The following is a 26,037-nucleotide window of genomic DNA, read 5'->3' as shown; positions in this document are numbered from 1 at the left end:
ACTATCAGAGCTTTTGATTACTTCTTCAACAAGGCTGCAAAATGTGGCTTAATTTCAATACTGCACCTACTGGAGTTGCTGAGTGTATGTACACAAGTGCATACTGAGACATTAGTGAAATCTAGGCCAGGTCGTGTGTTTCCACTTGACTGCACAGCGGCTTGCAAATCACAGATGTGAAACCGTGCCACTGGTTGTTCTTTAACATCATCCAACCAGAGTTAAAGTATCTCAAGGGAAGGTTCAAAAGTTCCCCTGCTCTATGCTCAGTGGAATGAACACAAACACACACACACACACACACACACACACACACACACACACACACACACACACACACACACACACACACTCACACACACTCACACACACACACACACACACACACACACACACTCACACACACACGCACTCACACACACTCACACACTCACACACACACACACACACACACACACACACACACACACACACACACACACACACACACACACACACACACACACACACACACACACACACACAATGCTCGATCTTTTGAGATCACAGTCACCACCAGTCTCATGACAAACAGGGCTCACAGGTCCAAACACATAAAAGCTACTCAGTCAGAAATACCATTGAAATGTATATATGATGTAATATTGAGATATTTTCATAGGGCTGGAGAGCGACCTTTGTCTGAAACGCTTGGTGGAATATCTGTAGACATTATGAGCTTGAATCATAAACACTACGACAAAGTCCACTGAAGAAAAACTATACTGTAAACCAGGCACATGTGAAAAATACACACAAAAAATCCCCTTTAATTCTACTTTGGTGACAGTAATGTAAGAGATGGGTAATTCTAATCTATTGCCTTTTCTTGTAGTGTATTGGGATAGATAGATAGATAGATAGATAGATAGATAGATAGATAGATATACACACTGAATCATAATATATTATATCATATCATGTCATATCGTGTCATGTTATGTTATATTATATTATAGTTGAGGGTTAAGGGCAGAGGATTTCACACCTTGTTAAAGCCCTAGGAGACAAATTGTGATTTGTGAATATGGGCTATACGAATACAATTCGATTGATTGATTGATTATATTATACTATATTATATTATATGTCATGCCAGAGAAGTAGCCACAAGGTGGCAGCAGATAACATGGAACGAGAGTGTGGTTGCTCAGGGTCAATCTGATCTCGAATCAGTTTGAGTTTCATCACCTGAAACCGTCAGAGCAGTGGTTAGAGTTAAAAGCAGTTTGAGAGCAGTTTTCGAAGCTGATGGTTAAGTTCCGTTTATTGGCTCAAAAGTTGTATTAGTTTGTTTATTAGTTTGCATTTTTAAAAGTTTACTGAAAAGTACGTTTTGGATTTTTCACGTTTCTATATTATTACTTCCTTCATTTATTTAACGTCTTAAACGAAACACTATAATGTGACTGGTTACGATTTATTCTCACTGTAAAACAATAATCTGACTTTGCTGTGACCATGACGGACCAGGAGCTGACTCAAAGCTGTTCTCCCCCCCCCCTCTCTCTGTAGCGGAGGTATCACATGTCACCCTGCTCGGTACAGTGGGGAAGTGAAGGCACTTCCTTCTTTCCTCCACAGTGGCTGAGCACAGGCCAGGCACCGGAGCACAGGGCTGAAATCTGGGGGACATGGAACCTGGAGCTCGTCACAGGCGCTTCTAACTCACAACCAGAGGGGAACTCACTCAGCTCAAGAGAGTTTCTTCCGCCACCATGGCAGAGACGTAGCGCAACTTTGTGTGGATGATCGACAGGCGCAGCGCACTTTTACGCACTTTGTAGGAAACGAGAGGAAAGTATCGACATGAAGAAACAGTTTAATCGCATGAGGCAACTCGCCAACCAGACTGTGGGAAGGTGAGAGTCCTGCAGGTTAAAGTCACATGTTGCTTATGTTTATATTATTTATGTTGAAGCAGCACTGATGTTGTGAATTTGTGAAAACTGTGTGTTTGTCTGTGTGTGTTTGTCTGTGTGTGTTGCCCTCCTCCATTACCACCCGCCCTCCCGGTGTGGGCGGTGTCGGAAGGGCTGGGCCACGTTTTGCGAAACACTTCTCAAAAGTAAAGTAACATTTTGCAGCTGAAAATAAACCTGTGCAATTACTACGTGACCTCAGATTTTCTGCTTTGAGTGTTAAAGGTCCAGTGTGTAAGATTCAGGGATCAATTGGCAGAAATCGGATATAAGATAACCCCAGTGATGTTTTCACTAGTGTGTGATCATTTAAGTTGTACGAATTGTTGTTTTCTTTACCCTATATATTTAAATACTTCATATTTACAGGGAGCGGGTCCTCTCTACGGAGGCCGCCATGTTTTTTACAGTAGCCCAAACTGGACAAACTAAACACCTTTTTGAGTTTGTATAACAACTGAAGGCTACCACAGGTTCTCATGTTTGGAAGGGAAGGGTGAGGTGAGGGGTGTTCAGCTGCAACATGACACTTTACCACTATGTCACTGAATTGTATTCCCTGAACCTTTAATACACGCCTAGAAACAGGGTTTCTATATGATAAGTTAGGGCTGAAAAAAAGTTATTTAAGATACAAACAATTTAATATCAGACGATATCGATAATTATCGCGAGAACTTTTAAATCATTATTTCTTTTATCTCTTCCTCATTGTTTTTAAACTTTTCTTTAATGACGAACACTCGATTAACAGCAAACCGTTTTACAAAGATGAGGTACAACATGACACACACACACACACACACACACACACACACACACACACACACACACACTATCTACATCTGTACCACCTCCCTCTCCTCTCCCTGTCTCCATCAGCAGCTACCACTGAGATGATGTCTCCAGTTATTACAGCATTAATCGTGTCGGCAGAAGTTAAAGTCTCTTTAAAATGACTCTCCAACCAACACCCTGCCGGCACAGGCCCAGGATTCCTCGTATACATTCCTCCCATATGTCGTGAAAGAGCAGTAAAACTCCTGTGAGCAGACTGACAGCTGGAGGACTGAGAAGTAGAAGTGTTCGCAGGCTCACACCCACTGTGGATTAGTTTAACATGCCAGAAATCCTCTGATGCCTTTTGTTGCTCTGCATGAGTAACAGAGCCGAAAGTGGGAGTTTGAAAGTAAATGGTGGAGGAGCATAATGTTCAGTAAAAAATGGATTAAAGTAGAGATGTTCCAATACTATTTTTTCCCTAAAAAGTGTGTTTCTATGACAGTTATAAACCCTCCAGCAGCACAAATAAGCCAAGTTAAACTTAGATAACATTTCATATAAGCTGCTCCCTACTTCAGAAACTACAATGACTTTTTATCAAGTTCACAAACCAGTGACTTTGTCCCCCCCCACTACAGTTTGTGTTGATGTGCTTCTCTGTTTGGCAGCGGAAGAGCCAGACTCGGAGGGTTTTTGTGGAATAAGCATTTCTACGCTTGGAGGGGGCGCAGGCGGAGGGCCGGGGACATCACACGGCCCCACAGTGTTGTTTTCTTTTTCAAAAAGAGGAAGCCGTTTTAATTTACATGTAGTTCCCATGTGTGGTGAGGCAGCAGGGTAACGGTGTTTATAAATCACCGGAGCCGTTGTACAGATTTGCCTACTTTGACAGAGTTTAACAAAACTTTGATTTGGGAAGGAAACAGGCAACGAAACCTCATATTATAAATATTGTTATATTATATGAATATATATAAGGGCTTTAGCTTTATTAATTTCCCAACACAAGTCCATAAACTTAACAGAGAATATCGTATGTTGCACAGTTACTGTTCTGCTCCAGCTCTCTGTGTTGTTTTCGTTCAGGGTCTGGAATCCAGCATTGTGAAAGTCTATTATTAGAACAGTAGCTGCTGGCCAGAGCAAAGCTGTGCTCTGGGAAAATCAATGCAAATTGAATATTGATAGGAATCTTAAGATGGCGAGGCTGTGTAGCCTGTAAAGTGTAATGTGATCATGTGGATGAGTGTGTGTCGGTGTTCTGGCTGCAGATCGTATCCAACGCCGTCACAAGCTGCACCTCCACCTCTGTCGAACTGTTGAATAAACAAAATGTGACTTTTTCAATTAGTTTGACAGCAACAGTCCAACTATTGACCTAACTCTGAATAAGACATTCAAATTCCCATTTACATGTCAAAGGACACTGTCCGATTATGACTCACGTTAAGGTTACGTCCTACTATTTGTTGACACTGGAACCTTACGCATGAGGAAGTCTGCAAGTTTCTTCTGCACTGAAGGTTCCTGAGAGCACAGCGGCCTCTGTAGTTCTTAAAGGAAGAAGTTTGAAATGACCAGGACTCTTTATAGAGCCGGCTGCCTGGCCGGACTTAGCAATATGGGGAGGGTAGCCAGGCAGGAGGCTTAGAGTTGAGGCCAAGCAATTCAATCTTTTATCAGACCAGAGAATCTTGTTTCTCCCAGTCTCTGAGTCCTTTAGGTGCGTACATACATGGGTCTTTCCCTGAGGAGAGGGTGGCCGCTCTGCATTAAAGCCCAGTTTGGTGTTGGGAGTGTTGCAGTGATCTATGTGCTTCTGGAAGTTCACTTCGATTGTACAATTTAAAATCTCGACCCGTGCTTCGAGCTCGGGACAGCAGAGTTCAGCCGAAGGGATTTTCAATGATCAGTGAGGATATTTCAGGAGGTGAGGTAAGCGTGTAACTGGTGGGTGTAACATGCGAGGATCTTATTTCTGAGTCTTCCAGCTGTATTAGGTAATAACTCTTGTGTGGGAGAGGGCTAATTGATCCCTGCGAGATTTAAATCTATAGTGTGCGTCTGCTCTGCACGGTCGAGCGAGGGAAGAGGTCCTCGGGGATCTGTGTGCGGAGATGCTATACGTGTGCACGGTGGTGTGTGGTTGGTGGATTATGCTCGACATCAGTAGGGTCAGTGATGAGCTCGCTAGCTCAGCGAGATTCAAGCCAAGAAACGAAAAGCAGTGATTATTTTCTGAAGATGAAATTTGGAATGAGCTGTGTTTGGAGTAAGCGGTCACATATGAAGAAGTGAATCTTTATCTTATTCCAGATGTGATGGAGGGGATTTTGGCATTTTGTGCACAGTGTCCTATTTTTCGCAGACTCTGCTACAATGTGCGGTGTGTGTTTGGGGATTTTCAGACCTCAACAAGACACTTGGCAACACCCGACCTCCTCCACACAAACACACACACCTTGCCCCTGTTGCCATAACAAACCAGGTGCACATGACGCAACAGGAAGTGTTTTTGGACACGGTAAAGGAATCTGTTTTGTGCCTGGGTGTCGAGTATGTGTGTGCGAATGTTATCCGGTAATTAAGAAAGCGTGATATGATTTAAGACACATCTGAAGTATTTCTTGTGATAACATTTTGTTGTGTATTTAGGAATATGGTGCTCTGTGTATTCTTGCTGCAGGCACACACAGTGCAATCTGCAGACAGGTTGGGCTGGATGGACTGTTCTGCACATCAGCTGTTTCTCTACAACAAGCTAGGCCTTGTTTAGTTGAAATAGAATAACAAAACTAGAATGGCACTCACTAGAGCGCATACCTCTTAATACACTTAAGTTCAATCAAGCTGCCCCGAATTTCACACACTCATAGATCCCTAAATATGCCAGATTTGTTTCATCAAGATCCATGAATTATTCCCTGGGAAGAGAGTGAACATGGTAAAATGTTGAATGTTAAAGAAAGAGAACATTTAACGGGTTCTTCCCCTGATTCATACCACACCCTTCCACCAAGTTCTGTGATAATCCATTCAATTGTTTTTGTGACAGACGGGGGGGAAACTATAACCTCCATGGTTCCTCCATGGATCACTATACTTCACTTTGCTGCCTTTTGTTTCACCAGTACAGAAAAGTGAGCAAAGTAAACATAAATGCACATCTTCTGTCAAATTAAAGTTTCCATATTAGCGCATTGGCCCTGGCAAACATAATACATCTGTGAAACGCTCATATCGGCTGATATCATCGGCCAACTGATAAATCAGTCTTTATATTCTTTAGTTATTTAAAGGGGATACATGAAAGTTTTATGGACTGAATTGAATTCTTGGTATTTAACAGGCGTGTCCTCAGCTGATATCCTTGGATTGCATAATATTGTGGAGGTGTTTATGGTGTCGTGTCTTGTCTCTGTATGTAGAAGGTGTGTTTTTATGTTTCTGGGTTGTCGCTGTCCGTCAAAGTCATAGGTAAAAGGTAAAATGTCAAAGGTCAAGGTCACGGTGGCCTCACAAAGTATGTTTATCTTTCTTGAACGTGATATCTTGAGATCAGCTTGAGGGAATGTCTTCAAATTTGGTGCAAACTTTCACTTGAACTCAAAGATGAACTGATTTGATTTTGGTGCCTGGAGGTCAAAGGTCAAGGTCACAATGACCTCATGTTGCTGTGTTTCAGTTGTGAAAAGGTTACAGTGAACTTTATATAAGAAAAAAAGGGTGTAGAAATATGTACACAGAAACTGCACTGGTTGGCGGAGGCATACAACCGCAGTGCGGTAACTCTAGTTCTATGTGTTTTTATTCCTCTGTTCGTTGTCAGTCTTTTATTTTTGTCTTCATATTTGTGTTTCTCTCAACAGGGCTGAGAAAACTGAGGTGCTGAGCGATGACCTCCTACAGGTGAATATATCATTCTTATTTATTCTTATTTTTATTATTCTTATTGGGTGCATCAGACAAACTGTATCCTGTGTTACAGTATCTCTCCTAGAGGTGCAAAAAACATGTAATAGAAATGTGACAGTGTGCGTTAGTGGGTGAATAGTGAATGTCAGTCATTTTTACAAACAGAAACCTGAAGTGCAATGTCTGGGTGGGATGGTCTGGAATGGCTTTTTTTATAGTCGGGTTGTTGGTGTTTTCTCTCTCGTTGAATTTGTGCTCCAGAGTGTAGAACAAAAATATCAGATTGTGTTCTTTAAGTTGATGCCATTTGTCAATGCAGTGTTGACTTGAAGACAGTTGCTTTTTACTTTAATGAAGACATTTTAGAAAGATACTTTGCAAAGCTGCAAACAAATAGGCCCCTACACTAGATTTTTGATCATCGTTTTTTCAGTGTAGGATTATATTTTGTTATTGAACAAAAGAAAACACTTCATCTAGTTTTATGGGAGATTACAGTAACCATGTTTAACTACATTTGGACATGTCATACTGTACAAACATGGTCCATCTATAAAATGATTAGCAAATGAATCATTTAGAAAACAATCAGTGGAATTCCTTTTTTTTAAATATTCATTTAACTTTTCTTTTGAAAGGGCTCCGCGTGTTATTTGTAAAGCAGATTTGTTTACATATGTAAAGGAATGCAGTTAAATAAATAAAATAAAAAAAGCTATACCTTGAAAACGCTCCACATGCACAGGGTGTGCCTAAAACAGTTATGAGTAAGAATTTTCAGTGCCACACCATAGTTTTTTTAAACTCTTATCAAAGTGAACTGTGACCATATTGTTGCTCCCCTCTCAGCCTCGGATGTGTCTGCAGTCGCTGACACACAATGTTTAAAGGTTAATTTGACTCTGTGGTTTATTATCTGTTACCCATGAAGGGCGTTATGTCCTGTTCACCGTCTAACCCACTTTATTTTAGAACCAGTGTATAAAGGGCTATTTTAGAGGTCGCTTACAGAAAGAGTGAAATGCGGAAGTTATCACAGGACTTACAAGTTCTCCTCAGAGGCCCTGTTAAAGCCATCGTGCCTGAGCGGCTTGTTGACGCCAGGTCGCTCTGCAGTCTTGGAGTACAACTGTTAGAATTACAGCTACAACAGTGGGGAGTCTTTCATTCAGCAATGACTCGCCAGCTCAGAGGTTTGGCACTGGAGGAGAAGTGCCTCATGGTTTTCCACTCAAGGCAAAAACCTGGCTATGTTCTGTTGTCTTGCGAGGATGTACATAGTGTGTGTGTGTGTGTGTGTGTGTGTGTGTGTGTGTGTGTGTGTGTGTGTGTGTGTGTGTGTGTGTGTGTGTGTGTGTGTGTGTGTGTGTGTGTGTGTGTGTGTGTGTGTGTGTGTGTGTGTGTGTGTGTGTGTGTGTGTGTGTGTGTTGGAGGATGGGAGTTTTCTGGCTAGTGAAACTGTAATCACTGTTGGAAAAGAGTGTGATTAACCACCAGAGAAGCTGAGAGAGACGGTTTACAGGAGAGGCTTTTTTTTTTTTTTTGTAAATAGAAAGGTGAAAGAGTGAAGTAAAAACAAAACTTTCAACAGCCCTCAATCAGTCCTGAGTGTCAACGTTTTATGATGGGCAGTAATGAACTCTGGACCCCATGTGGTTCACACACAGTGACACACAACAAGTGGTAATACAAGTATTTCTTATCAGGTATGGACAAATACATGTAGATACAAAAACATGCTGTGATCTGTATGAACAGTCTATAGACAGATCTTTGCTTTAATAGTGGAAATAGTTAAGTTTAGCCACATATCTCACCGTCCTCACAGCGCAGGGCGATAACTGACCCAACCCTTCCTGAGAATGCTCTCATCTTTGGTCCTTGTCCTGAACGACAGGAGCTTTGTTCTGCGTTAGACATTCCTCAGTCAGGAATGTGATTGTCAGGCCGTCAGCATGGTGCAAGTGGCTTGGATGTCTTTTGGCAAAACAACTTCGGCGCCGTGTTGCAAATCTGCGGTTTTAAGAAATCACACAGGAAAAGATGTAATATAGTCAATCAGGAAACATGCTGCAGTCAGTTTTTATAAAATGTTAGTTTACTTATTCATAGACAGTCCAAACATGAGCAGAGAAAGAAAAGTTTTTACTTTCCCCCTCCCCACATCCCCCTTCTCCGAACCGTCCAGCATGAAATCTGACACTTCTGTGGTGTCGTAGTCGTCTTTTCTTTTTCCATTTTTCCACAGTCCTCTGCACCGGCTGAGGCATTTATCTTGTTTGGACACGTCCTGCCCTCAGTGGGAGAACTGCTGTCAGACGGGATTGAATTGCTGCCTTCCAGGCTGAAACTGGCCCCATATCTCAGTATTTCCACTTAAGAGACATAATAGAGAGTTACTGTTGTGGTTACTCACCCAAACCCATATCTGATACTGTATGTAAAACAGGTATTTGTTGGTTACACAGCTCTTAAAGCCAAACAGAGGCCTGGGACACTGGCTTTGTATATTTCATAAAGATTATAGTCTAGTCTGGGACGTTTTTTTAACAACAACAGCATTTCTACACTAAAAGTGTCTATATTCCCAGGGTCCTGTTTTCCCAGGGTTCAACGTTTTCCAGTTAGATATTCTGTTTTCAAACATTGTTGTGTTCTGCCAATTTTATGTTAGATTAAAGTGGCACTACCTCCGCCAAGGGCCAACATTCCCCTTAGATTCAATCCAGCCGCACCAAATCGCACAATCAGTCCTGTATATATGCTAGATTTTTTTTCATAAAGATCTGTACATTTTTTCTAGAAATCCACAAAATAGTGTTGAAAAACTCTATGGATCCATCACCTTATTTAATTCTGCTCCAAAAGTCAATGGGTTCTTTCTTGGCCTGTACCACGCACTTCCTACAAGTTTCAAGATAAGCAGTTCTGTAGTTTCTGCGTAATCTTGCTAACAGACAAACAAGCGAACATGAAAACGTTACCTCCTCGGTGGAGGTAAATATTCGTAAATATTATTCGTGGATCAATAACCTTGACCTCTGACCCTAATAGGCTGATATGTTCTTCTAAGTGTTGGTGTATTGTATTGAGAACAGACAACTCATCTCTAATAAAGTGCTGTGGTGCTGGTCAGTGGATGACGTTGCCCTCTGACACACTTTTCTATTTGAATCCTGCTTTCTGCCTCATTATCAGACATTAAAGAGACGTCTGCCACTAAAGTTCCACTCAGACTGTGAAATATGGACAGTTCTCAGAGAGGTTTCATCCAGTTTATAGGATACATGTATTTTCACAGCCTGGCCTGTGGTAACTCTTTTCATGGGGCCCTAAATCCCTGGCGGCACCGCTGCAGTCCACCAGCCTATCAGTTTTCCGCACTATCCGGTCAACAAAGGCAGCTCGAAGCCAGAAAACAAAACTGAATCCACCCGCCCGGTTCCTCTGTGACTCACTAAACGTTCCACATTTTCTGCTGTGGTAGGTCAGAGGTCGTCAGCTCACTCTCTTCACTGCTTTCATTGCTGACTGAAAAAAATAAAAGGTGATGGCAGTTACTGCACTGTAAACCTTTGGACAGCTACATAACAGAGACGTGGGAGGAAGGGATCGTCTCTGTCCTGTCAATCGTTGAAGTGTGTGTGTGTGTGTGTTTGTGTTTGTGTTTGTGTTGTGTTGTGTTGTGTTGTGTCTGTGGCTCTGATCAGGGTGCTTTCCTGCAAGAGTTTGTTCCCTTAATTGACTTTCGGATTTAGTCTCATGGAGGTTTTACACGATTATTTTTCATGATTACATCTATGCCGGCGCATCATAACAACTTTATTGGAGAAGCAGAAGTTACGGCGAGAAGGAAGTTTAAACTTTGAGACTTTTTCAAAAGTAAATTGTGTGAAGCAGACTTAATATTTTGTAAATTCAGTGAGGGTCCTGAGGGTCTTTCTTGTGTATAATGAAAGAAAACTTTCCATCGGCACAGACAATGCGATCACCCAGTGTATCCAGTCGCCCGCACCGCCCACACTGCAGCCACTCACTCCCCTTTCTTTCCTTCCTGGCACTGAGCTTTGGAAGTCTGGATCCAATCGAGCCGCCACCAGATAGAACTATACTGCGCTGCTCTAATCAGAGCTGGGGATCAGCTGAATGGTGAGCGAATCCATTGGATCCAGGCAAAGAAGCCAACTCCAGCTGTGGTCTGGCGTGGCCTCAGGAGAGAGGGAGGAGGAAATGTATGTGTGTGCAAGTGAGGGAGCGGGAGCCTGATGTGACGTAAAGAGAGCCGCAAATTAGTGAGGATGAAAGTAAAAGAGGAAGCAAAAGAGAAAGATGACGATCAGACACTAAATGACGCTGTTGTTTACAGTGAAACAGGAAGAGGAAGTAGATACTCAGATGAGAGACCCTTAGTGCAAAATCAAAATGTCCCCAGTGCTGCAACAACAAGAGTTTTAACTTCAGTTCCAAAAAGCAAACTCAATTTATGTTGCCTCGTTCAAATTCTCTCTGGTTTAGGAAATACTGCAGACAATTTTCCAAGTAAAGGATAATAAACAATGGTTTTGTTTTAAGAACGACACCAGCGTGTTTTTATGCCGGAGCCAGCGACAGCCACTAGCCTGAGGCATTATGTATGAGGGGTTGTCCCTCTGCCTGTCCGTCCCATTCTACTGAACACGATATCTCAAGAACACCTTGAGTCAAGGTCACTGTGACCATTTCTAAACCCTTTTTTTTTCTTTTTTGCCTCATGAAAACGGTATCTTAAGAATGTCTCCTTTCAAATTTGACACAAACGTTAATTAGATTAGATTTTGGTGGTCAAGGGTCGAGGACATGTTTTTGGCCTCTTGAACATGATATCTCACGTCTGCCTTTAGGGAATTTCTTCTAATTTTGACCAGTTGTCATTTGGACTCAAAGATGAACTGATGAGAATTCAAAGGTCAATCTCATATGAGTCTGGAAATAGATATGTACTTTTACTGGTTAGCGGAGGCAGACAACTACAGGATGGTAATTCTAGGTATATTCATTTAACAAAAGTCTTGAAATTTGAGACTTATTTTCTATCAGTAAACTTTATATGAGCGTTAAAACAGTGATGCAGGCATCTGATGTGAAAACTCTCACTGGCGGGGCATTCAAGGATACTCTGACATCAGAGCTGAATCCCAGATGGAAAGTTTTTTATGTGAAAATGACTCAAATGATGGTTTGTATAGGGATGAGTAATACGATGATGTAAAGCTTCAGACCTTCAGAGACTTTACCACATGGTTCATGCTTCGGTAGTTTAATATCTCATTATATCAGGCCACTGTGGCAAGCTCACAAATGATTGACTTTTTCTTTTGTAAATTTGGCATCAGCATCATGAAATACTTTGATATGTATTGTTTGTATATTTTTGTGGTTATTTTATCCATATACTTTGTGTGTTCATTGACGGTATGTTTGTGGTATAATGGAATGAAACAAATCAAACTATGAAATGATCTAAATGATTTATTAAATACAAACTGAAGGACAAAGTATTTCAGGAACGCAGGGAAGCAGGAATTCTCCAATGTGTGAGATCAGCATTGGCCTCGATACTGACCTTATTAAGTGTGTTTGGTGGAGACCAGATGTAACAGTGGATTTTACAGTAAAATCCACTGTTTCTGTTCATTCATTCAGTCCCAGCTGGACGTTCGCTCAATACTTGGCCCCACAACAATCCCATGTGCGTACTGTTGTCGTGTTTATTCCAATGACTTCCTGCAGTGACGTAGATTGAGTTGAAGTTTCACAGAAAGAGAGTTCTCTGAGTTTATCAGGAGAGAAAAAGTAGAATCACTGTTGAAACTGCTGAAATGAACTTGAATGAATCCCCCTGAGACTGTGTTACACTCTGAGAAAATGGGCTCTGGAAATATACCGTAATGTACGAGGATTATTGGAGTTAAGGGTTTAAAACAGCAGCTCTATCAGGTCCCTAAAATACCTGCTTATGAAGTTGATCCGCCAGTAACGAATCTCTGTTACTCAAAAGTGTCTGAGCTCAGAGGTTTCATGTGTTAAAACACAAAAGCTTTCTCTATTCTCAGTGAAGACCCCAATCCAGCAGTCTGTGTTATTTATCTGCTGTGTGTGTTGCACCGGATGCTGCAGGACGGAGCTGAACAAATGGCAGTGATGTCCTCCATCATCTCTCAAACACAAACTGGATGTAAAGTTTAGAGATGCATGTGCTCTGGTGCAGTATCTGTGTTTGGATCTGTAGCCCTCATCTGGAGTGTTTCTGTTCAGCAGGAAAATCCACAACACGTTACCTTTACCCTGCTGTAAATCTGACGACTGCACTTTTCTCACAGTGGGCCTGTTTGTTCTGTTCTGACTTTAACGACATTGCATTTGTTTTTTTTCTTCATGTGAAGATCGAGAGGCGGATGGAGTTGGTGCGTTTGGTGTCGCACAACACGCACAAGAGGCTGGTGTCCTGTCTGCAGGGTCAACTCGGCACAGACTCAGAGAAGCGACATGTAAGAAGTGCTCGATTTCGCTTCCCTCTTTGGAGAGACTCATAAACTCATCTCACCATGTTGGCACATGCTACGAAGTCAAGAGCTATATAAAACTTTTCCATTTTCTTTAGGAGCCACACAGAGAGATGCTAATGCAGCATGCCACTCATAGAGAAATTAATTAGGGATGAATCACTGTCACACCATTATCAGATTAGTGTGGACCTGCTATCTTGTGCTATGAGCACATAGCATCGCTTATGTAACACAAATATGTGCAGGACTCATGAGAAAAATATTCAGCAGTGGACTCCTGCCAACTTCACTGGAAAACACACGCACGCACACACACACACACGGAACATTGTGTATTTGCTTAAACTCCACATGTAGATCTTTCGTTTATGTTTGGACTATTAGTTTACGAGAGGTGGATGTGACAGAACATGAAGGTGATGAAAATGCATGTGAACTGAAACATGAGCGGTTGAAATGGATGTGAAATGAAGAATTTAGTGATGGATTATCAAGGGATTTGATTCATTCAAAGCTGATATGATGAAAACAGAACCAAGCTTCATCTTTTTCTACATCTTTACATTCATCATTTACCCTTCACGACACAAAATTGCAATTTATCATTCAAGGAACACACTCTTACGGGTGTAAGTAAAATGGAAGTGATGAAAATGCTTCCAAATGAATGATGGCAGTGATGGAAATGCATGTGAATTGAGAAAAGAAGTGATATATTGTCGTTTCTCGAGTAACAAAATGTTGAGTGCTGTGAATGATGAATAAAGAGACACAGCCCAGTTGATAAGCAGAGCAATGCATTAAAAATAAAATATAAAATTCAAATCAGCTTTGAAAGATTCACGTTACTTGTGTAGATGTGATTTAAAAAACTGCTCCAAATTTTTTTTTTGCACCTTTTTTAAGTGAACAAAACATTTATGTTCTATTTGCAGAAAAAGCTTCCCCTGACGACGCTGTCGCAGGCCATGCAGGAGGGAGGCGGTCAGCTGGGAGACGAGAGTCTGATTGGGTGAGATGGGAAATGCAACCACAGGATTTTATTGCATGCCAAACCTGTTTGGGCAGCTTTTTAACAGCTCACAGCATTTCACTTAAATATGAAGTACTCTGGGTTCTACAGTGGCCCAGAGCAGACAAACCAAACACTGGCTCTACAGGCGGTCTGCTGTGTTTTCTTTTTACACTCCTGGAAGTGGAGAGTGTTGTGTGGGCTATTAGTTGGATGCAATCTGCAACCTCACCACTAGATTTCACTAAATCCTCCAGAATAATTTAAAACTCAACTCATTTAGGGCATTTAAAGTTTTTGAACTCACCTTATTTTACCTCCAGTGGTTCTTGTTTTCATTCATTTGATTTAAATTAAATTATATGAACTGTATTTATTTTATAAGGCTTTTAGGTTTGCTCTTGATTTCGCTATTTGTCAAATGTAAGTGTTAGTCCGTGTTTTCCTAGAATGTTTTGTTTACTTTCTGTACTTGGATATATTGCACATGAGGTCCCTACCTCTAAGCATTCCTAAGTTAAACACGTTTGGCCTTTTACATGTTTAATTTTTGTGTCTGTACCTGTGTATCTGTGTGAACAGAAAGATGATGGACGTGTGTGGGGAGGCAGAGAGCAAGTTAGCCTCTGAAATGATGCAGCATGAAGTGCAGCTGGAGAGAGACATCCTGGATCCCCTTAACCAGGTGGCAGAGGTAACAACACTGACTATTTCAACCACGCCATAATAAAACGTTACCTTATTTTACTTTAAAACTCATTTTATAACCCGACTTTATATTATAAGACAAATTGCTGAGATTTTAACTAAGACTGTACGACAAGATACCATCGTGCACGATTCATCCTGACAAAATGCTCAATGTTCTCACTGTCACAGGTGGAGATTCCCAATATACTGAAACAGAGGAAACAACTAGCCAAGCTGGTTCTGGACTATGACTCGGCCAAGACAAGGTTCAACTGTTAATGTACATTTAGTATTTAGTGATGGACACAGTCTTTATTTCGAGTTATTTTGTGTTAAGTAAACTACTGTATTTCTTTTTACATTTTTAGGAAATGTGATATGTATATGTACAAAAGTTTGCACAGTGAGAAAGGAAAACCGTCAAATTAAATAAGGTCATGTTAATAGTGTCTAAATAATGTCTTGGCCTGCAGGTGGTACCAGGCAGCAAAGTCCAACAACCAGGCCATGGCAGCTAAGGCCGATTCTCTAAAAGACGAGATGGACGAGGCTCTAAATAAAGTAGAAATATGCAAGGTAGAACATTTTTTTCTGACTTTCTACATCACATATTTGTTGTTCAGGTTGGCAGTATATGGAGTATTGAATGCAAACATGTTTTAACCGTACATTCCAGCAAGAGCCTCTTCATCAGGTTAGGACGATAGAACAGGCTGAACAAAGGAGGCCTTTGTAGCAGGAGAGGACCAATAACAAACTGTGCACATTATCAGGCGCATGTAATTACAGCTCATTGCTTTGTCATCTGGAGTTTACCTGGGTTAATGAAAATATTCCAAGGCAGAAAGTTTAAGGTTGACATCCTGTCACCGGCAGGACCAGCTCTCTGCAGACATGTACAACTTTGCTTCCAAAGAGGGAGAGTATGCACGCTACTACGTCCTGGTGAGTGTGATGCAAATATGAAAATCTGTATAAGGTGATAAAATCTGAACACCTGCTTCACTATATTTTTATCTATGTGACTTTGTGTACACCAGTTATTAGAGACCCAGGCCGAGTACCACAGGAGGTCTCTGGCCGCTCTGGAAGCAGCTATACCAACAATCCAAATACAGCAAGGTGAGCAGCAGACATGAAAACATTTCATTTATTTAAATACGTAATTATTATAGCTTAATTCAATAAAAAATATGCAAACAATGTTGAATGTCCTGAGGACTGTACGACGAAGCAAGTTCAACATACCCAGGATACTGTATATTGTAGTTATCTGGCTTTACTGAGCCTATCAGCAGTCTGGACAACCTGCGTAATAAAGCAGGTTGTCAACGGACTCTGTTAACTCTGGGTTTTCTTATTTAGCTACGGTTGCGTTCATGTGATTGAGGAGGAGTCGTTAATTTACAAGCAACATTGTCAGTGTTTATAAAGGTGAAACCCTGATACCTGCGGGTTAATGTGGTTATAACAACAGACAAAAGTGATATTCAGCAAATTCAAATGTAAACAGTATGATCACATCAGTAGAACTGAAAAGAGACACTAGAAATCATTTGCAGTTTTTAAAGTCAAGCTAAGGATATATTGTAAATATGTACAGTCATTAATTAATAGTAAGTAATTTTCTTACTGATTTTGTATTTTTGTTTATGAACAAAATCTTCTCCTGTGCTGCAGATAAGATAAAGTTAAAGTGAGGTCAGACTGTCTCTGCTGTCAAAACAGAGGAGAGTAGTTAATGGGTGATGAGCTCAGTGTGACTGAAATGTTCATTTATAATCATGAGATATATTTAATAGTGTGTGGATAATTTTTCTAGTAAAACACATCAGAGGGTTTAGTTTTTATTTCCAATTAGCACACGGCGACATAAACACTGTCAGGGATCCTGTCGGGAAATTATAATAAATTATTTGTCTATTTATATGTGTGATATAAACGCTTCCTTCATTTATCAGAAGCAGAAGCTTTTTTTCATAAGCAGAACCAGGCTTCCACTTGGCTTTTTACATATACAAGTATGCATGTGCATGATAAAGACTTAGACAGGGGAAACTATAATGTGTCAAACAATCCGATTAATGTAAAGACACTGACGGTTTATTTCTCACCCAGACTCCTGGATGGAGAAGCCAGCGTTTGGTACGCTCCTGGAGGAGCACCTGAAGAGGAGCAACCGGGAGATCGCTCTGCCGATGGAGGCCTGCGTCATGATGCTGCTGGAAACTGGCATGAAGGAGGAGGTACGGGTTGGCATCACAGAGAGAGGAACTTTGGTAAACTGGGACAAAGTTGAGGGTTAATTGACCAAAAGTTGGACATGGACTTGTCCCTAGAAAACTGCTCCACTGGAAGGAAACGTGGGTCATGTGAACTGCTCTCGAGAGATGATGGAGCGTACAGTCTGGAAACATCTGTGGCCAACTTGTGGTCAGCAAGGCTTTGGGCGTCAGGAATAAGCACCATTTGTGTGTGTCTGTGTGTGTGTGCAGACAGGCATCTGTTATCCATTACCATGTTCACTCTTACACTCTTTAAATGTAACCGAACCACTAGACTCCCCAAGGAGGACAATTTAAGACGAGTTTATAAACGGAAACAAAGCTCGTGCTGTGTATCTGTCTGACACTCATCCTGAAAGAGCTGCATCTCTGTTGGCAGAAAAAAACTATTCCTCTTCTGACTTGCTCAGTTATTTAAAGCTGCAGTAGGTGAGTTTTCTCGAAAAATAGTTGATTGTTGAGTTTGATCCCCAGGACGTTCAAAACTAAGTTTCATACGGGCTTCATACGCACATGCAACATATGACCCACGCGTGTTTTATTGCGTTTATTGTCCAACTCTCTTTAGACTCTTCTTTCGATAATTCAGTCTCCCTTTGTTTAGGTTGCTTTGGAAGTTGTTGCCAATGCTGGAACAGCGACCGTTCCTATAGGATTTAACACCTTTAATCCAGGGCTGGCCTTTCACAAAAGGGCCGTGCAGGTGCAGCTGCTTAGTACAACAGCCAATAGGAAGAGCGTTCTGTCTCTGAACTGCCCTGTGATTGGTTCAAGTCTCCCTTCACGAGCCAGATCTCCCTAAGGCTGGAAACGGAGCCCAGAGGATGTGCAGAAGTCAAGTTTTCTCCCAGATCACTTGATTTACATTATGCTGAGAGGGTATTATGGAATTATTGCTCAATAACACCAGGGAGATGTTACCTACCCCAGCTTGGCACAATTTTGCATAAATTACCTTCTCCTCTCTGGATACCAGAGCAGACACACCTCTTTAATTTTAGGATGGAAACCTCACCTCAAGAAGAGAAAGCATAATTCAGTCATTTGTCCTCTTGTCATCATTGCAGGGACTCTTCAGAATAGCTGCCGGAGCTTCGAAGCTGAAGAAGCTCAAAGCAGCGTTAGACTGTTCCACTTCGCAGCTTGAGGAATTTTACTCTGATCCTCACGCTGTCGCAGGTAAAACCTCAAATCCAGCAAAAAGTGGCCCCATCTGGTTCAGATCAATATCTCATTGCTCTCCTCTCCACACACAGGAGCTCTGAAGTCCTACCTCAGGGAACTTCCCGAACCTCTAATGACTTTTGGCCTGTATGACGAGTGGTTACAGTCCTCCAGGTAAGACAACACGCACAACTCATTTTTAATATCCTGTAAAACAAACTCAAGTCTGTACTAATAAGCAGTAAGCACATACCTGAAGCAGCGTGTGCTCACAGGCTGCTTTAGATAGGCTGCTGGTTATGTAACAAGTAATTTTAAATCGTGTGTGTGTGTGTGTGTGTGTGTGTGTGTGTGTGTGTGTGTGTGTGTGTGTGTGTGTGTGTGTGTGTGTGTGTGTGTGTGTGTGTGTGTGTGTGTGTGTGTGTGTGTGTGTGTGTGTGTGTGTGGTTTCAGTGTGTCGGACCCTGACAAGAGGCTTCAGGCCCTGTGGGTGACATGTGACCATTTGCCAAAGACTCACAAAGCCAACCTCAGGTGAGAGGACATTCAATTATTTTCTTATCTTTTCTACATATGATGTATAAGAACCTTCAAATGATGCAATACACTCTATTGTAACAAAACTGAATGTGTAGAGTTCGTTTCTGTTCTGTAGATCACTTTCTAAATCGATACAATAGATTTTTTACCATAGGCCGTACATAAAGATGGACGACGCTTCTCCGCTTCCTCCCACTATCCAGAAATGAAGCCAAAATATCCTGGATACAAATGCTGCCATCTTGATCATGATTGGAGGACGGCGCAGTAGTGAGGTCCCTTCGACACTCGCGCTCGTCCAATCACCAGTCAGTCTAAGCTGCCAATCATGACGTTTCATCCCTATTTTGAAGCTTAACCAATTAAAACCAAGGTTGTTGGAAAATAAACACTTGAACAAACATCCGTGTGGTAAGAACTACCTAAAATGACAGAAACCATCTTTGAGAAAAACTTAGTTAACGTGTACTTTGACTTTTTAGTTTGATCCGCGTCTAATCCATTAATATTGACTGGTGAGGTTTATGACCTGTACTGCAGCCAGCCAGCAGGTGGCGATTAAGGCGCTTTGGCTTCATCTTTGGGGCGCTGTGATGTCGTCCATCTTTTGTATACGGTGATTCGGACTCTAATGCCTCATCTCATTAGAGCACTGTACGGTTCTGATGCTAGAGATCAGGACCAGACAAGTGATACAGTAAATCTGAAGTTGGCCGTTTCCTGGAGGTTTTACAGCAGTGGTCTCTGTTGCAGGTATCTGGTGAAGTTTCTTGCCAAACTGGCTCAGGACAGCGACGTTAATAAAATGTCAACCAACAACATTGCCATCGTCCTGGGACCCAACCTGCTCTGGGCGAAGGCAGAGGGGTAAAACAAAGTCACACACTGTTCACCTCACTTTGCTGAGAACAAAGTGAAGCCGATGTTGATGAAGCTAACTGACCTCGCTCTTCCTTCCTTGTCTGTCTGTGAATGTGTATTCAGGACGCTGGCAGAGATGGCAGCGGCTACATCTCTCCATGTCGTCGCCATCATTGAGCCCATTATCCAGCATGCTGATTGGTTCTTCCCTGAAGGTAAAACATCTGTTCTATCATTGTCTAACTATTAACAACCATCTGCAGTGTCCAGTGGTGATGTATTCCTGTTGAACAAAGCACAAACAAAGACAATGCATTTGTTTTTTTATTAAGTGCAGATTCAGCCGAAAATGTTCCTCAGCCATTGTGAGCTTTAAAAAAAAAAGCTTCTCTCCAAACATGTTTCCTATTCCTTTTATTCTTATGGAAACCATGTACAATTAAAAACGTGATCATACTCCTGAAGACGTCAGTTTGAAGTAACAATACAACACTGTAGAAAAACTTTCTGCGGTTTGAGTAAATTTTGCACAGGGCTATAAATGACTCATCATTTTCGTTTTGAATTAATCAGATTTCTGGATTAAAAAGTTTTCCATCATTACTGCAGAGATAAAAGTGAAAACTGCAAATATCATGTTTTGTTTGAGTCAAACAATCAAAATTATTAGAAGGTCATTTCATCATTGTAATCCTCATCATCTGTTTTTGTTTCTTCCTCTTTCAGAGGTGGACTTCAATGTGTCGGGCATGTTCGCCTTGCCCTCCCACCCGGCCACCCCAGACCCCGAACCCAGCCTGGAAAGGAAACGCCCCGGCAGCCAAGTGGGGCAGGACGGGGACAGTCACACTCCCCGTAAAGACAGGTACCTGTCTCGCCCCCACCTCAGCCTCAGCCTGCCCCTCACCCTCCCGTCACGCCCCAAGACAGTGAGCAGGCAGGAGTCGCGGGGCCCGGCCGTGTCGGCCCTCTATGTAGTGGCCGACGAGTCCATCACAGTCACTGAGACACCCACTGAAGATCTGCCCAGTCCAGATTTCAAAGCTGTGCCATAGTCCAATGTAGCTCCCGTTAATCCAGTTACTGATTGAAGAAAGAAGGGAATGATGTTCATTGTGATTCTTACACAACATTACTTCTGTTATTGTTCAGCTGACTTCAAGCTTATCGATTGTTTTCCTCAAGGTCTGTACAGAACATGATGAAGACGCAGTTCTCACAAAACGTTTTTTCCCTATTGTTGGACACCACTTTGTCTGGAGTTAAAATCCGCTTGTGTTACTCTTGTGTACTCGTGTGTTGTCTCTCTTATTTCCAATTAAAGCCCCGGTCTCACTGTAGGTTGCTGGTTTTATGTTTTGTGTGGGCTTCCTCTGTTGCATTTTGTTTGTACGGTGCAGCATCTGTCTCCTCTGTCCCTGCAGTGACATCGCAGCTCAAAGCAGTTCCTCTAAACAAAGGTCACTGTCACGCGCTTTTTAGTCTTTTTTGGGGGGGTTCTTCTTTCGGGTTTCATTGGTCTCAGGAAGTTGCGTCTGTCTCTGTCTCTGGCACCACCTCTCTCTCTCTCTCTCTCGCTGGTTCTCTGTCCCTCTGTCTTTTGCTGTCTGATGGCGTGTGGTCTGCCCTCCTGAACTCTCTCCCCTCTCCCCCCTCCCTAGCACTGTTAACAAACAGCCGGAGCCCACACCACGTAGATCCAGCGCTGTAAATAGAAAGCAGCCGCAGCTAACCTCACCCACCTTCCAACCCCCACTGCCCCCTCTGGAAGCCGGGGGTCCCACCCAGCCTGAGCCCCAGACCGAGGCTCCGTCCGCGGCTGTAGAGGCTGAGCAGTCTGGCTTGAGTGGAGCTGGCAGTGCTGGTGTTGGTGGTGGTGGTCTGGGTGGTGGGGTCCAGGTAGCTACAGTGCAGCCGCAGGTTGTAACCCAGCTCAGCGCAGAGGAGAGCAGGTAAGGAGCGAGCTGAGGTATCAACAATACTCCACCGCCTGCTCGCAGCCAATCAGCCAATCCGGAGCTCTACCCCCCCCTTTGTTTGTCATTTGTTTGATTTGAGTTTACAGCTCCCATACTGGAAGCCATAAAATATCTATAATCATATGATAACATCTGCAATGGCCTCAGCTTTAAATTTGGCTTCATTTTAACAAATGCAGAATAATGAAAATCACTTCCTGCTCTGTCTACAGACGACTCTTATCCTCCACTCCAAACTCGTCTTTTGTTTTAAATTGACTTGCCGTTCTTCCTGTCTGCATTTCTGGTGTTGTCTGAATTTGCATGCAACACATTATCAAACCTTCGTTCAGTCTTTCCAACAAACTTGTTTTCTGATCTTGCATCCTCTTCCCTACACTTTATATTGTTGTTTAGTCTTTTCTCATGCCATAACCTCCTAATGTAATTTGAAGCCTTTGAATGGAAGTTAGTTAAGTTTGTCTGTATATTATGCATGAGTTCTTGCCCTGATGTATCACTTGGTTGTTGAATGTACAGGGAAGATGTCATGTTGATGGATTAACATTTAGATTTTATTGTATTTCCTGCAGCCCGGCCCGTGAACTCATGTCCACTCCCCCTCCCCAGAGGAATGGCTCAGTCCATCTTGCAGTAGGAACCCCCTACTCTCAGGGTGGGTCTAGGGGGCCCAGTCCACACTTGGTCCGCAGAGGTGAGAGAATGTGCATTATTTACATACCATTAATATTTTTCTTATCATGTAATAATTATAATTTTTCTCTAAAGGAACCAAGAAGCAGGCCCCAGCCCCGCCCAAACAGGCCAGCCCCTTCGCCTTCCATCCCAGCAGCACCCAGATGCCTGGCTCCACTCATTACCCGCCCATCACACCCCGGCGCCACTCCAGCAAAGACAGCCCAATCCACGCCCCGAGCCACCCGCCCCCGCAGCCTCCGCAACCCCACCAGGCCCACGTGGAGCCAGAGCCCTCTCCGCCTAGCACTCCCACCCCGCCCGGCACTCCACCCCACGATGGACCCGTCTCCAATCAGCTGTATTTGCACCACTCTGGATCTCTCCCCCGCCCATCTAGGCCGGCTCCGAAGCCACGACCACGGCCCAACATGCCGCCGCCCCCACAACCTGCAGCCAATGACGATGGAAATGACCTCTTAAACTCTGCCTCCAAGATCATAACAGGTAAACAGTTCGTATGTTTCTCATTAATCCAGTTTAGTGTTATAGTCATTAATAGTATCAGGGATCACGAGCAAGTATTCAGCTTATTTCATCTGTAGCAACAATATTGTCGAACAATATTGTGTGTGTGTGTGTGTGTGTGTGTGTGTGTGTGTGTGTGTGTGTGTGTGTGTGTGTGTGTGTGTGTGTGTGTGTGTGTGTGTGTGTGTGTGTGTGTGTGTGTGTGTGTGTGTGTGTGTGTGTGTTTGAGCATAAAACATTTATTGTATGATCAAGTTTTTCCAGTGGAAACTAATCTAGCTCCAAGTAGAGCAGGATCATGGGTCTGGTCACTTTGTGGTGCACCAGAGTTAAGACTATCAATGTAAGAATGAATGAAGAACTCAGATCCTTCAGAAATACCAAGTCTTGCTTTTAAAATCATTCTTTAATAAAGGTTTTCTCAGCAAAAAGTACTTCAAATATCAAAGATAAAAATACTCATCATGTAAATAAATACTCAACAGCTCCTGCAAGTGTTATGATGCTATGTATTATTAATATTACACAATTACATTCCATCGTTATTGTATTCATGTTTAAGAGCAATTTGAATGTTGTAGCTGCAACTAATTGACTACTGAGTAGTTTGTCATACTTTATAACCCCATCATCATGTTTTTTTATGGAAATCATCTGCAAAGTAAGAAATAACAATGGTTATATTCAGCATCGAGTGGTTTTGCTCTGCGTCCTCTCGGGGCATGTCTCTGTTTTTAGCTCACTGGCGTTTGGTTTCACTTTTCTGCACAAGCCTCACACACTACATGTGAACTGTGGTGATCTGAAGCATGACAGGATGTGTGTAAATATTGCAGATGTCTGAGCTGGCAGCCTGAGATGAGCTTTGCGAGGCAGGTAATGGTAAGGGTGTGACGGGCTGATGCACTGGCCTTGCTTCTGTGTCCACTGCATGTGTGTGTATGTATGTGTTTGTGGGGAGATGAACAATGCAGGCGTTCGCTCCCTTCAGTGTGTAACTACACTCATACTGTATACATATTTATGTATACTAGTATGGATTTGTCTTGCTCTTTAACCCCCGCTGTCCAACGACACTAACATGCTTATAATTCCGACACCATCTCTCGCTGCTGAGGTTGGCTGGCTTCTGCCTGCTAAGAGTTTTCTGTAACATGCAACTAAACCTACTAAACAGATGTAAAAACCAAGCGTGTGCTGTCATTCTGTATGTGCAGTGTCCTCTGGAACAGATGATCAAAACATTTTTAAGCTGAACACACCAAGGATACGCTCTCTCATACCTGCCTCCCCTCTAAACATGTTACTGAACGAGTACCAAATGTGCAAAATTGATATCTTAACAATGGGAGCAATCCTTGGTGTCTTACTAAGTGTGTCAAGGTGGCATGATTGAAACAGTGTGTGGTTATGGTTAAGTTTGGCCTCAACTGATCTGTTTGCTGACTGGTCACCCTCCCCCCCCCGTAACTGTCCTGTACAGACGGAGGCCTGGTCCTAAAGGGGATTGGACGAGCCCTCATCCCTGAGGTGATTGTGGACCAACAGGGGGACAGCTCTGCAGGTCAAGAGCCCGCCTCCAGCCCAGCCCCAAACGCAGACCCAGACACCCAGTCAGAGAGCACCGCTCTGTGAATACAACAAAACGAGAGGGACCACTGTCGTCGAGCGCCTTCTTCTGGTTTGAATGTATATAATCACATATCAGACAGGTAACACCCCCACCCCCACCCCCCCCCATCAGTCGGCTCAAGCTCTGCACGCTCCACTCGCAGAGGAAAAAAAAGGCTGTCTTTCCTTACGTTATACTGACTCAAAACTGAAACCTCATCTTATTACAGTGTTGGCTTAAACCGCAAACCCCTTGTTGATCACTTTCCACATTAGACTTCACGTCGGACTCTTTTTGCTCGATGCACTGCAGAGTATTTTGAGATTGGACTGCAGGGCCTCGCTACACAGAAGGCTAATGGGACTTAAAACATATAACCTCAGCAAATTTACTGTAGCAGCTGATCTCAAAGAGTGATGGTGAAGCATTCCAAGCTTTTGCTCGTCCCCTGCTTCTTTTTAAAATCCTGCTGTTGGTTTTAGCACCAGGTTTGACCACATAGACCCGAAGACTAGTAGCCTACTTTCTTTATTCAGCAGCGCAGCTCTGTGAGTGTTAGCCGCCCACTGCTGATCTATTTATCCTTTAAAAACAAGACATTTTCTGGCTAAATGCGACATTCAGCTGAGAACACTTGTCACACACTTCAGCACCAGATATAAAATGACCAAAGACATGACGAGGGGCCAAACGAGGTGCTTGGTTTGTATTAAGGTTGTTAATGACCAAATATTTTTGGCAAGAGTGCAATATAAAATCGCAGTCGTCTTCCAGCAGTGTCCTCTCCACAGGAAGTCATCTTATTTTAGGCAGTGATCCAGTTGGGTAAAATGTATGATTTTTTTTTTTTTATTATTTCAGCTGACTTATTTTACCAAGTTCAAAATAGCTCAAAGATTAACCTTTATTGTGAAAAGGGAAAAAAGATTATTCAAAGAATTAGATTTTTATAACATAGTTTGTCAGTGATCACTCCCACTTGAGCTGGAAGCTACGACCAAATGCAGCCAAATAATTCAAATCTTCTTTGTGTATAATTTTCTACTGCAGCTGACAATCTGTACCCGGTTGTGGTATTTGTGAGATCTTTGATTATGTTTTTTTTTCTTCTCAGCATTTTAATGTTTTTTTTTTCCTGCATATGTTGCATCATTACTCTTAATAATAAAAGACTTCAACATTTTACAGTCTTTTCATTTTTGCCCAAACTAAATGAATTAAAACATTTTACCAGCTATCATCACTATGTTTCGATTTTCAGCTATAAAGTCATAAAAGATCTTCACATTATTTCTTCATGTATGTCGCCAAGAATTCAAAAAAACAATGTCACAAATTAATGTCGTTAAAAATGTACGACAAATGAGTCTCAGTTTTTGTATCGTTTGATTTACAGACTAGAATACCACATACCACTGAAGTCCCTTTAAATTCAATCAAGCTGCACTTAATTTAACACACTCATAGATATCACTTCCCTAAATGTG

At 42.3% G+C, this 26,037-nt stretch overlaps 1 protein-coding gene across 5 annotated transcripts; it reads left to right on the top strand.

The window, feature by feature from the left end:
* The first annotated feature begins 1,578 nt into the window (after positions 1-1,578).
* arhgap17b (Rho GTPase activating protein 17b) lies at positions 1,579-25,733 on the top strand. Of its 5 annotated transcripts, none has more exons than XM_035180767.1 (21): positions 1,579-1,901; positions 6,614-6,653; positions 13,082-13,186; positions 14,140-14,216; positions 14,799-14,910; positions 15,096-15,172; positions 15,380-15,482; positions 15,783-15,851; positions 15,947-16,028; positions 17,025-17,152; positions 18,259-18,370; positions 18,448-18,529; positions 18,809-18,889; positions 19,649-19,762; positions 19,880-19,971; positions 20,483-20,621; positions 21,418-21,708; positions 22,308-22,429; positions 22,504-22,917; positions 23,775-23,814; positions 24,422-24,558. In XM_035180767.1, the coding sequence occupies exons 1-20, from the start codon at positions 1,849-1,851 to the stop codon at positions 23,780-23,782; spliced, it is 2,301 nt and encodes a 766-aa protein (XP_035036658.1). In that variant the 5' UTR covers positions 1,579-1,848; the 3' UTR covers positions 23,783-23,814; positions 24,422-24,558. The 5 variants fall into 5 exon arrangements, with proteins under 5 accessions (XP_035036658.1, XP_035036659.1, XP_035036660.1 ...); XM_035180768.1 differs by having other exon boundaries at positions 23,775-23,820; positions 24,422-24,557; XM_035180769.1 differs by having other exon boundaries at positions 23,775-23,810; positions 24,422-24,528.
* Positions 25,734-26,037: the final 304 nt, after the last annotated feature.

This window comes from Hippoglossus stenolepis, chromosome 16, assembly GCF_022539355.2.
Source record: "Hippoglossus stenolepis isolate QCI-W04-F060 chromosome 16, HSTE1.2, whole genome shotgun sequence".
NCBI classification, from domain to species: Eukaryota; Metazoa; Chordata; class Actinopteri; order Pleuronectiformes; family Pleuronectidae; genus Hippoglossus; species Hippoglossus stenolepis.
The sequence above is the reverse complement of the archived record's forward strand: the minus strand, read 5'-3'. Positions and strand labels throughout refer to the sequence as shown.